The 14,248-nt window shown below is 32.5% G+C and overlaps 1 protein-coding gene across 1 annotated transcript; it reads left to right on the plus strand.

Moving 5' to 3' along the window:
* Positions 1–520: 520 nt before the first annotated feature.
* On the plus strand, positions 521–13,621 carry LOC127833901 (uncharacterized). The gene is made up of 5 exons (XM_052359416.1): positions 521–548; positions 5,640–5,777; positions 11,764–11,797; positions 12,620–12,651; positions 12,913–13,621. The coding sequence occupies exons 2-5, from the start codon at positions 5,640–5,642 to the stop codon at positions 13,078–13,080; spliced, it is 372 nt and encodes a 123-aa protein (XP_052215376.1). The 5' UTR covers positions 521–548; the 3' UTR covers positions 13,081–13,621.
* The last annotated feature ends 627 nt before the right edge of the window (positions 13,622–14,248 follow it).

The raw sequence follows: 14,248 nt of genomic DNA on the forward strand, positions 1-14,248 counted from the left end.
TATATACCGTTACTATATAAATATACGAAAGCGAATATGGTGCGTGCATGTGCGTGTCAATTCAATTAAACAATGATTTGCGTTTATTTTCGTGTTGTCACACATTATCGAAGCTGATCCGAATGTTCTTTCATGAAACTTTTGTTTGCATAGCGCACCGACATTAACCGACACTGACCCTCTGCAGGCAGGAATATATTTATGTATTTAAGTATCTTAATAATGAATACATATATTTTCTCTTTTGAATCGGCCTTAAATAGAATACCTCCATGGGCTATATGTTGTCATTTATCTCGTGAAACATAGACACGAACAAACCGAGTTTGCGTATAGAACGTAATTTAAGCGTTTAATTTATGTGAATATAGTTCAAAATTATCAGATTATTGTTGGCGAGCTATAAAAAATGCCGTTAAAATTAATCAACTGGCCATCCTGACAATAGCAAACAAATATTATTATTGTATATCCAAACATACGTTTTGTTTGCAGAATGATTTGTTTTATGTTTAGGTAACCCGAGGGCAGGACCTTGGATACATACGGTAACATCAAACATTTTCCAAAATTAGTTTGCATACATGTTTGAAATTAAATGTTGACGCACCATTCTAATAATTAAAAGCAACCTAAATTTGAAAAAAAATTATAATAAAAAAACATCGCATTTTTTTTAAACACAGCATAATATGTTTTAGTGATCATGGTTTAAGTTCACCATTCAAATGATGAAAATGTGTTCGAAGAACAAAAGTGATTAACCAATTCATATAGTGCTCATTGCCGTCTGTTATCGATGTCAACGTATCAAACGCCCCTGAAGACAATTTTCTTACGGTCACAACACTGAGTTCACTTATTAATATTGAATATCTACGCATCGTTTTGTTCTATTTTGCCTGGTCAACAAGTTTTTTAGACAACATAATTCAAGGGAAAATCAAATATATCTGAGTGTTATATAACTTGTTATTCCTACACATACTTTGAAGTCTCGCATATTTTGTGAAATCAATCCAACCTAGTAATTGAAGCCATGGCATAACGATACTACACGTCCGGCTTTAAGGTTATCTGTCTCGACAGGTGAATACATTTATATCAAGTTTGCAGTATAGGACAATATTCAGTGATATTTTGTTTTGTTTTACCGCGTATTTTTAATATCTTCATTATATGTATGTGACTATTTAGGATATAATGTGAGATATCAGGTTTTTATTTTATTATTTTGCTATAAGATAACGGAGCGGAAAATTTCTTCTCATGACAATCTGATGAGTTCACTCTTCGAAATAAATAATACAATTTAATAACTCCATTAGTTAGAGTGAACTGTTCGTTTTTCTATGATTTTTTTTCTTTTTTTTATACTTTGGGAAAACACATATGAATTTTATATTTAAAATAGGATTGCTTATGTTTAGACAGAATTATTTATTTTTGCAAATTTTGTTTGAACATTATTGATATAAAACATTGATATAAAACAAATCCCATTTTTATCGGAAATAGTTCCCATTTGAGTTCAAACGTGTTGTTTATAAATATTCACAAGTATTGTATTACATTTATTTTACACATGTAAATTTCCGATTTCCTATATCAATTTAATTAAACAAAAAACCTCATATGAATATTAACCCAATTTAGACATAAGAAAAATACTAGTAAAGGTTTTTCTCATCATTGCACTTAAAACAAATATGTTTCACACAAGAAAAGAACACAAAGGAAAAACGAATTGTTCTTGTGCTCTTCACATAATGTTAGAAAGAGGTGCATGTTAAGTGTTTATCCTGTAGATATGTATGCTGGTATGTTTGTATGTGTGTATGTGTGAAAATAATCGCGCTTGTCCAGCGCCACTCGTGAAAATATTATTTTCTATGATCACTCGTGAATTAAAATCGATAATCCACCGAATCAAACACATATCCTCTATTTAAATCCTTTAAAAACCACATAATTATCAACCCTTATTACTCGAATGAATTTATTATTAGTGAACAATTTGAGGTAGTTTTTTTTTAATTTGATTGAGGTTTTTACAATTTTCTAAATCCGGATAACACCTATACGAACTTGCTACTACAAAAACAAGAACATCATCATCATCTACAGTGTTTACTATAACTGTAGCTTGTCACGAAAGTGTAGACTGTAATGCAAATCCATGCCGTTCTTCAGATGATTCTTTAAATAATACTTTCGAAAAGAAATAGGAAATTATCGTTTAAAATCGGGCCGTGAAATTCGAACGCGCCTGCACGGAGAATGTTAGTATATTTTCAGTCTTATTCATTTATTTTTATATGGTCAAACGGCGAATACTGCTTTTAACATCATAGTCCATTCTTAGTACATTCTGAATTTTACAGATTTTAAATCCGTTTTTAAACAAACCTCAACTTATTTTATTTGTTTATAATAAACGGCCAATATAATACGTATAATCGTTGACAAGTTATGGCGTGCGCGCGTCATAGTTTTCGCGTGTGCACGTCATAACTATCGCGTGCACACGTCATAGCTACAGCGTGCGGACGTAGGAGAGACCGCCTAATAACATATTTCCTATGTCACCTTTATGCATACGAAGTAATGCCATTTTGTTTTGATTTTAGTCAACCGTAAACTTCATTTTGTAAACCCTAGCTACATATTCACACAAACAGAAACACGGGTTTCGAAAAATCCATTTCACTTACTGGAAGGTAATGTAATAGAATTGTTAATACAATTTAAATACAATATTAATAGACAAAGTCAGATGGTCCGCAATATTTGAAAATTATTAATATGTCATATAATACCAGCGTAGCTTCGGCTAGCCTGTACATCTACACAGTCTGATCAGGAGCATCGTCGGATACACGAATGAATTAGTCGTGGGTATCCGACGATGGATCAGGAGCTAAAACGTCCGATCATGAAACCAGAAAACTTGGCGTGACTTCATAGTGGACAGTGTAGCTCCTGATTAGCTATGACGGAGCTACGCTGGCCGTATACGACATAAGGCACATTTTCGCTTAACGCGGGTCATTGGATCTTATAATGTATACATGACTTAAAATGATTTATACATCGTCAATATTATTAATGACATAGTACCTTTGACCTCAAGATTATTAATCAGTTGTGTGCACATTATGACAGCGATGTTTTTACAAAAGCGATTCATTTATACTGATACATCGCTGGAATATTCACGCTGGTCCCTACCATCGGCCTAAACAAACTATATCAATTTGCATAAACGTAAAATTGTATCATATTGAGCACCATTGTTCCAAAATATTCCCATAGGAAAATAAATCCCATGGGAAAATTCAAAAATCCCATGGGAAGACCAACTTTGCTTAGAAATGTCATAGTGAACAAACTTATTTTGTAAGCAAAGATAATCAATTATTAACAAAAAAATAAGACTTCTATAGCATGCTTTTTCTCAAAGAGGCATAACTTCAAGAAAAAGGGTACTTGAGTTCGCGAAATTTCGGTTTCGCAAAGTTTTTCACCACCCCCAATCATCATCATCATCATCATCATCATCATCATCATCATCATCATCATCATCATCATCATCATCATCATCATCATCATCATCATCATCATCATCATCATCACCACCACCACCAATCATCATCATCATCATCATCATCATCATCATCATCATCATCATCATCATCATCATCATCATCATCATCATCATCATCATCATCATCATCACCACCAATCATCATCATCATCATCACCACCACGACCACCACAACCATCATCATCTTCATCATCATCACCACCATCATCATCATCATCATCATCATCATCATCATCATCATCATCATCATCATCATCATCATCATCATCATCATCATCATCATCATCATTATCACCACCACCACCATCATCATAATTACCTCTTATGTAATAATTCATAATAATGACAAGATTGTTTCAGTTGTACAATCCTCATGGTTAAGATCATGATTCAGGGCAGAATATTTAACTTGTTTGAATATGGAGATGTATAGGACCATGTAACATAAATAAATCTGGTCATAATAATCATGGTTTAACTATTTTTGACTACTGTATAAACCAATCCGTTCATAAAATAAGTTTGACCATGGTAATTTTGTATGACCAGTATTAACAGTTATTGGTACAGTATTAAATATGGTATCATAAAGTACAAAAGATTAACAGCAATTCATCGGAAATTAATCACGTCATAAAACATGGCTGAAAACATATTCAACATGGCTGTTTAAGGTCAATATTGGTTTTGAAACATGATTTAAAATATTTTACCCTTTTTAAATTGCCGTTTCTTTAAAACTACAATGGCGCATTATGGCCTATTTTTTAATGTTTACATTTTGTATTCAACCAAAATTAATACAAACATGTCAAGTATACAATTTTTTTTATATATTAATAGCTAGATGATCAATCTTTACCAGCGTATTTAATACAGACGAAGAATTCATCACCTTGTTATTCCTGAGTTTTATACTGCTACAGTTGATGATTATGGCGTTTCAACTTTGACCTGACACTTAACTATATACCATTATATAATAAAAATGTTATATGGCGATAGCAGAGATTGTTTTACTTCAAACACGTTTTTATTGATTAAAAATGTCAAATCGATAAAAAGCTTACTATGTTGAGTTGCTGTATTCAAACATATTAAATGTGTTTCATTTCAACTTTGAGTGGCGTCCACCCCTACCCCACTCCATGTTAATACTGCAAGCTACAGAAAATTGATTTCAACAACTAAAATTAAAAAATGTTACTGTCGATTTCGGGATTATTTTTACAGATAAATCAAAGCGAACGTTTACGCTGCTTGTATGCATTTATATGCACATATGGATAGCAAGGCTTAAGTATTGTATTTGCGTATGTTAATACGTCCCCCACACACGTTTAGAAATAATCATTAACACAATTACCAGTTGTGTGATGATTTGACGATATGTGGCCTGTTCTGAGATTTTTGGTCGAAACTGGGTACATTGACGAAATTGAGTTATTCACATTTTCAGAAGCGCCCATGTATGCTTAACACGGAACAACTAAGATTTTCGCAATATTTATCAATTTAAGGTGAAAAAGGCTGCTTTCAAAAATTCCTATTGAAACACGAAAAAATTTCTTTATTTATTTTCATGTCAATAAAATAAGTTTAAATATTTTATTAAATCTACAAGTGAAGGAAAAATGAATAACATATGGTTGTATAATACAATATAGTTAATACTACCCAAGAATAGGAAAACATTAAAAAAGTTATATTGGTTACCATGGAAACAACATTTATAATTAAATTATTGAAATATATACAAAGAAATTTTTCATTTTTTTGTTCAATAACTGATATCAGAAAAAAATCCAAATTATAAATAAAACGGATTTTTGCTGCGACCAGTTTTACCAGAATAATGGTCCTTTGTCTGTTTTTTTCACAATAAGATATAAAGTCACCAAAATATTGTCTTTACAGGTCTACTTTAACGGCTTGTTGGATATTGCATTTGTTTCATTGTGATGTTTATGATGATTATTTTTAAATATTTATAACACGTCTGGAAGGGTCATTTAATCTTAATGTGTTACAGATGATAAGACGAATCCGTTGGGCCAGCGGTCACAGAGGTTCCGAGGACAGTGACCAAACAGGGGTGCTTTCTGTTGTGAGCTGTGCAGGCAATGCAGATGGTACAGGCCCAGTACATGCAGCTATCATAGGTGCACAGGTATACACTAGAGGCTAATCAACTGTTCACGTAGCTTTTGAACGTCACTTTCGAAGTATATGGCAACCCTAACCTCCAATCTCATACTGAAGATGACATGGTTAAGTGATTTGCTTATGTCGCTGGGTTGGTCACTCCGTCTGTTGGTAGGTCACTCTACACGTCTATGCTCAATCTCTAAAAAATGTTAGCATGAACCATTCATTTTTTAAAACATTAATAATTGATGACATATGATTGCAGGAATACTATTTAGAGTTTCAAAAAGTATTTTCTGTTTGCTTTAACGAATAACTCCGAAAAAAATGTATGATTGTTTTTCTGAACAAGGGGTCGAGAACTTTTAAATAATGTTATTGGTTTACTAATCAAAAAGTGGTACTTTGAGATTACAGGATAAAATGCACAACTCTACAAATTATTTGTAATTATGATGCTTATTCTTGAAAATGTTTATACTTTTTTAACTAAAAATAACACTTTTGATAAGAAAATTCATAATGAAGGATGTTAAAATGTCAGTGTTTTGTTTTTTATTTCAATAAGCACATAGCCTATTTTCTAGTATATTCAGCCACTTTTAAGAGTTTATTGACTTTTTATACTGCATGAAATTATTTTCACCAAATGTTAGATATTTATTTTAACAGTTCATATCTTTACAAGAAAATGAAGGCAAAGTAATTGACATATCAAGTACTTGCTAGGTAACATGACAATTCTAGGATGGCACTCTAGCAACCCAGTGATAACTTCCTATCTTCCTATCAATCTGTTATGTAATCATTTTTCTAGGAAAACATTTTATGTTTGTAATATTGTTTAAATATATCAATTAATTAATATTGTTTTAGACTAATGAAGAAAAACATACTTTTTTAAATTGAATATTTTTGAAAATTATTAGCATTTTGTTTAACATGTGTAGCAAATTTAACTAATAATTTACAGCCTATATATAATATCAATATTGTGTTTACCCAATTTTTTTTGGGAATTAATGTTTTAAACACAAAGATATAAATGTTACTCAAGATTTATCAGATATGTGTAATAATTCCCCAAATAAGTGGATGGACGAAGTTATAGGAATTGATGAAACTATCGAAAAGAAGGATAAACTGAAATATGTTTTTTCACTATTTTATGCGCTAAATTTGAGGCGTCTTTTTAGCAATTATATAGAGAGTTCCTGACCAAATTCAATAGTAATATTTCTTTTAAAGCATTTAAGTATTGGTATACAACAAAAAAGTGGTAGACTATTTTCGGAAAATATAAGAATTTTGATGAAAACTTGTAAGGTGAAATTTTTCGAATGGTTACGGAAATTATCGATCGTCGGTTTTCAAAAAAAAGCATGACACGGTTTCCGAAAAACAAAATGACTGCACCAGAGCTTTTAATTTTACTGACTATTACTGGTTGATAATTTCAAGGCCGATACACTTGAAATATGAAAGCTATTCTGTCCTTTGGCCTTTGTCTCTTAATATGCCTGTACGATCAGTAATTTCCGTAACCACTCGGAAAATTTTGACAGACACAAAATTTAATCAAAAATCATGTTTTCCGCAAATATTATACCACTTTCCTGCTTTCCTGAGGCATACCGATGCATCGTAATATATGAGTTTCAAGTAATAGCGCATTGATTTCAGCCAGGAACACTGTCTTTAACCGTGAAAACAAATCACGGCCGTTAATCACGCGAGCCACCTCGTTTTTGAGATGCATTTATGAACGAGCAAATGCAACTTCCGAAGTGGCGCTCAGGCTTTGATGTTTTGAAATTTCATGGATATTTACAAGATGATAAGGTTTTGTATATTTGTTTTCAACATATTTTGCATTATTTTAAAAATCGGGCAATGTAATGCGATTCAGCGAAGATTTATTCATCCAAAAAATGTACAGAAACATACATTCTCAACCCATAAAAAAGTGAGAACTTATATAAGTTGTGGCATGGTGGAGTTTTAAAAAGCAGTTCGATGAGTTTTTCCTGTGTGACAAGAACAATTCCACCCAATTAAATCGCTAACGGCATCAATCGATTGTGTACAACATACATTAGATGCTGCATGCACACACATATTGGCTTCTTGCCGACGTAGTAGATAATTTTGCATTTTTCCCAAAAGAGATGGAACCAATGCATAAGAGACGGCGCTAATGATAGGAGGTGGTGCTAAAGCAGGATGTACAGTCGTATCGCAATGACATTATCACATGACGTACATTTGATAGATAATATTATTTGGTATGTTTAATTTATTTTTCAACGTACATACGAAGATCCATATCTCGACAGTACATAAACACATTCTATTATAAATAAGATGTATTTTAAATATATAAGTCTTCAACTCAATTAAGAAGTCACCAACATGAATAAAACAAATTGTGCGATATACACCAAACAATTTTAATACTCAATAAAACCAATAACTTAATGTTCAACATTATGAAAATAATTCATCGACAGAAATATTTGTAAACAATATGATAATTCACGGATTTTAATAAAAAAATACTTCTTTTTGAAACGATGATATGTGTCCCTAAATCCAAATGCTTAATTTACTAAAAGGGCAACGTCAACGAATCTTATTTAGGCTCATATATGTTGTTTTTCCGCCTATCGATTCCAAAACAAATGAAGATATCTCGGTCTTTTTCCGTTAACATTTTTGTATAATACATGTTAAATGTTCTTATCTTACAAGGACGAACGTTTAAATCTAGCAAGACATTATTAGAAAACTACTTTTTCTAATTAAAAACGCACGCGACTCAAATGTTCCAAAGAAGTCAAATTACACAAAATAATGTATGTCATGTAAACCTCATAGTAACCATAACATAAAGTATTTCACTTTAAAATAGCTATAAATGTGCATTGGCGCCACCGCCTAATCTGAGCGCCACCTCCTTGGCATTGGCTCCATCTCTGTTTGAAAAGTGCAAATTTATCTATTAGATCGGCTGGTAGGCGATGTTTTTGTGCACGCATTAACTTGCACAGGCTCAAAGCAATCGTTTCATGTAATGAGCGGTTTAATTGGCTGGGAATTTGCTCGTCACATAGGCAAAATACATCGATATGCTTTTACGAATTGTACCATGCCAAAACCTATAAAAGTCCTCATGTTTCCAAGTCGGTTGTGACTGTATGTTTCTGTACATCTTTGGATGAATATATAATCGCTGGATCGCACTGAATTGGCCGATTTTTAATAATAATCCGTTACATTACAAAACATACGGGCCTGAGCGCCACCTCGGAAGCAGCATTTGCTTATTTATTAATGCATCTCAAAAAAAGAGGTGGCGCGCGTGATTAACGGCCGTGCAAATATTCCAAACTTTTTTGTGTTGTAAATAGCTTGCATGCCACATGAAATTAAATGTTCTTGCAGATTAGTGTTTCGATTTTTTAGTTGGGTGATTTCGGACTGTTTAATCCAATCAGAAAATAGATCTTAAACGTAATTAAGACGCATGTAAAGCGAATTAATAAAGAGCGACATTTTGTTTACTGCCCATAATGTGACGTCACGAGTTGCCTCCCCTGTTGGTTCACGCTATCTAAATGTGTGAGTTCGTGCGTGCACAAACGTTTTACCCTTACTACTTGGTCATGTTAACCTTTTTACATATGTTAAATGTTATGCATAGCGAAATTTTACAGGAACGATCATTGGGTGCAACCTTTTCAAAGATTTTCAAATCGTTCCGGTTCGCTGGATGTGTAAGGTCACAAGTATTATAATACATTTAAAAAGTGGAAACTTAAACAATCTTCTGAAATTCAAGTCTTAGTGATTTAATATGTGGCATGTAACATAACAAAGTGTTCATCTACAAAGTTTGTTCAAATAATGCTTCTGAGTTCAAATTGGCTGCTCTCCGGCGTCACTTTGATTTTCTTTAATGTGCCGTATTTTCCGGACAACAGGTGGCATCGTTACATGAGAGGCTTACGCTAATTATAATCATTCTGAAGTAACCTTAACACGTAGTGACGAAATGCTGCATGTGATCTATTATGATAGCCCTATGCACGTCATTGTGCACCGTGCGGTGCGCTGTGTGCGTCGCCAATTTTAAGCTCGTACCCACTTTAGAGGACATATTAATCTTTCAAAAACATGGTCATACTGCTTATTTAGACCATATTTTGGCCACCTTGGGATCTGGGTGACGTGCGTAAACAAGGTAAGCAGGTAAGATCTTATTCCCCTCTACAGGCAATTTTAATGACAGAATCTTGAAAAAAAAATTCTCAGACTTTTCTGGGTCTCATTTGTCAAAAACAATAGGTCTGCAGACTCCACTTTTATTACTCAATTGTGATGAAATTTGGTTATCTTTCCAAAATATAGGCTGAGTAATCTGGGTCAAATGCGTCCACAAACTATTGAGAATGTCAAATCTTAAAACAACTGTGTAACCTAATGCGTTTGTCCTTTTTCCTCTATATTGACTGCGTTTTAAAGGGGCCTTTTCACAGATTTTGGAATATATTGAAGTTTGTCATTAAATGCTTTATATTGATAAATGTAAACATTGGATCTTAAAAGCTCCAGTAAAAAAATAATAAAATAAATAAAGAAAAAAGTAACCCTCAACTGGGCTCGAACCACTGACCCATGGAGTTAAAGCCTTTTGCTTTGACCACTCAGCCATCCGCGCTCATACGATGAGTGATGAATGGTATACTATATATAAGCAAATTTCGTAGAATCACAAAATATAACGACAACAAAAAACCCTCCAAGTTATTCAATCGTTTCGCGTTGCAACGCTTTATAATGTTTAGGTTTTTAAATCGTCCAAAAGATGTATAATATGGATATTTTAGAGCATGGTTAATGTTCAGTATTACTGTTTCCTCACAAATATCATAACTACAATGAAAATTTGCGAATCCAAAACATTTCTTTTTAATTTTGTCAATTTACCGAAACGTGAAAAGGCCCCTTTAAAATAATATCCATGTTGATTGAGAAGCTGCAATTTATACCGCGCCCTTGTTTTAAAGTCTCTATAACGCTCAAAATCTACGAAAATTTCGGTAAGTATTTCGTAAAATAAAGTTAACACCTTAAACATCAGTGTTCCTTATAGCAAAAGCCAAATTTTCAACGCTAAATGAGGTATGATTACATAGATTTTTGTAGATACAAAATGCTCGTTTTTATTTATTTGTGGCCACAATTAATTCCCGCGATTATATCTATTCATACGACACACGAACACCATTTTAGTGTTCATGTGTCGTATGAATATATATGCAAAACAATAATAAAAACGAGCATTTGAATCTACAAACATCTGTTGTACCAGACCACATCTGGCATGGAAAATTCAGATGCTGAACCACACACGCATTTCCTACAACAGGTAATTGTCTTTGAACAATATAATTTGTATGCTTATTTATGATTATACTTGGTATTACATAATCAATGAAAACTGATACTTGCTCTTATCCACATTATAAGTTATTGAAAAAAAAAGCGAGCTGGGAACATTCAATATAAACCTTTTTGTTCGAGGGTGAGTAAAAACAAATATCGATTCATTATTATGTAATAACATCGTTAAGTGTCATATCGAAACAATTCATGAAGTTTGTTTTACAGCCGTCAATGTGGAATGTAACGAAATCAAATACAGACAGTGTGTCAAAATATTAATTTGGAAGAATGTTGCCATTTTATCGTTTTATACACTTTATTACTGGGTATAATTGTTGAAATGCCGCACATTTTCAAGCCACATCAGTAAGAAAGTTATAAGAGTTTAAATCGTAAACATATTCGCTCTATACCTCAGCTTTACTCGTTGCAAATTGTTTTGATCGGGTCACAAACTTAAAGCTCCAGCTAACGTTTGTATAAGTACACGCTTCACTGATCTGGATAACATGTACCGTTATTTTGGATTAAGTTTCAACTCTTGATGTTCTTTGATCTAGGAAACGGGGTCGACTGAACGAGAGATGCGCAAAGGTAATCATAGTTATTGAACTCTGTGTTTGAACTCTTCAAATTTATATTTCTGTGTTTAAAGCTAAGTGATGAGATATTGAACATTTTTGGTGAAATATGTCCCAATTATATCTCATTAGCCTGACTAGGGACTGCTTTTTTACTTTCTAAATTTGATTTAAATGTATTAAATTTTAAGAATACAGTGTGTGTTTATATATATATCGGGAAAATTTTAAGGACAGTTGCTGCTAACATATATTAATTACATCTAACAAGTAATTGAAAATATAAAATTTTAAAAAGCTTTCTATCGTTAACCCACTGGTTGTTTATTGTCATCAATTCGTTCAAGTATTTTTAGGGAACTTGTGAACAAATCGTATTAGATTTTGTCATCTTGGTACACATGTTTTTTTAGTTTAGAATATTTTTTATGTTAATCTTAATGCCTAAGTGTTAAAGTGTCATCCATCAAATGTTCTATATTGAATCGTCAGTCCAATTACATTGATATGTAGGAATAAACAGAGAAGAAAACAATATTTATCATTAATCCTGTTCAAAAAATCTTCCCTCGCATATTTCGACAGGTTTAATTTGTACACGTGTCGACCCTAGTAATTGTTTCAAATTGGAAGGACAAGAAGCAGCCATTACAAATAGCTTTTTGTCAACGGCTTATTTATCGTATTCACACTTAAATAATTACTACATACCGATGCGGTGTGAGCATAATGCCTCTGTAAAGTATTCTTGTAGCAACAGTAGCTTCTTGTAGCTACATGGGGTTATCATAAATTATAATAATATATAAGTACAATTTATTATATTTTCATGCAGTTATCGAACAAGCAGAGAAGACACTGCTGGAGGTAAGTATGAGTATGTTCGATTGCGTATCATTATAAAAATCTCATACTTTTAGCGCGGAGCATAGTAAATTTGATGTCTGAAGTTGCTTTGAACTATTTTATCGTTTCACATACATTATCGTATAGTTTTAATATTTTAATGTTATAGTTAAGTTCTATATTGCTGTTAAGCTTATGATAATTATGCAATCACGCAAACCTACCGAATTTGATATCGATGAAACTAATGTACTTTTACTACCTTTTTTTATTAACTTACAGTTGCGCACTGGAGAAGAATATAGTTCACTTGGAGATTCACACCAAACACATGCAAATATAAAGATGCATGTTGAGGAAATGAAAAAACGACTTGATTTGATTAATGAAGAATTGAAAGATGTCCGACGAACACGTGCTGAAAGTGGTAAGGACAATACATGCAATTGATCAAGAACGAATTTGGTCATACATTGACCACATGTTTTATCAGTGTTTCATCAAGACAAGGGACAAGTCGCAATAAAATAATGAACGTTTTCAAAAGTGTATACACATTTCACATTTAAGATTTAATTACTTTTTAACGTTCGTAATGTAGCCTGCCCGTAATCATCAGATACATGTTATGATGATTACAAGACAGGATTGAACAGTTAACTTCATTACATTATATAGTCGTAAAAATGAATTGCTATCAAACGAGGTGTGTATTTTATTTGATTGAGGGGTTAGTGAAAGCTTTCTGACGAAACATCAACACTGAATTATGCCAAAACAGCTACAAATATAAACTTGATGAGTTTCGTTGTACCTTATTCATTGTGTTCGTGTCATTGACTATGCCAAAATGTCAAATACTAAAGGTTTGAAAGCTCTTTGACGCTTTCAATAAGCCATAAAGTCCACGATGCAAAAACTAGTACAAGATTGATTTGTTGATTATAAATAAAGTCATTTATTTTATGCTTTCCGGTGGTTTATAGAGAAATATCAGTGGATTAAAACTTATAATTTCACTGTTTCAAACAGTGAAAATTATCAGTGAAAATTATCGATAATTTTCACTGTTTACTGTGAAATGACGTCATTTTTTGACGAAATGACGTCATTATCCCAGCGAAATTCTTTAGAAAACTCTTGAACAATGTATATAAACTGTGAAAAAAGGCATAAAATAAAAAGAAAATGTGTTGGATTTGGTGGATTATCGATTTTAATTCACTCGTGATCATAGAATCTAAAGTTTGAAACGTTGGTTTAGCATTGGAATTTTATGCCATACATATATAATGAAATCTATGGTTTTATTATATACGTATAAGACGTAAATTTTAGGCTTCTGGCAAAAACAAAGTTGCATGCTCCCCGACACACCCCTTGCTATCGCAAAAAAGATAGGCTTGAGTACAAAGGTCATTTTAAATGGTTTAGAAAATGTGTTTACCATTGTGGAGTAAATTAATTTATTTAAGAAAACAATTACAGTGATAGTTTACTCTTTGCTAAAACTATCGGAGCACTTAAAAAAAATACCACACTAAACAAAATAAAGCTTTTCAATGTTTTGATAGTATTAAAGCTTACATTGATATTGTGTTGTATATATACTTGTCAA

The sequence above is a fragment of the Dreissena polymorpha genome, chromosome 6, assembly GCF_020536995.1.
Source record: "Dreissena polymorpha isolate Duluth1 chromosome 6, UMN_Dpol_1.0, whole genome shotgun sequence".
Lineage (NCBI taxonomy): Eukaryota > Metazoa > Mollusca > Bivalvia > Myida > Dreissenidae > Dreissena > Dreissena polymorpha.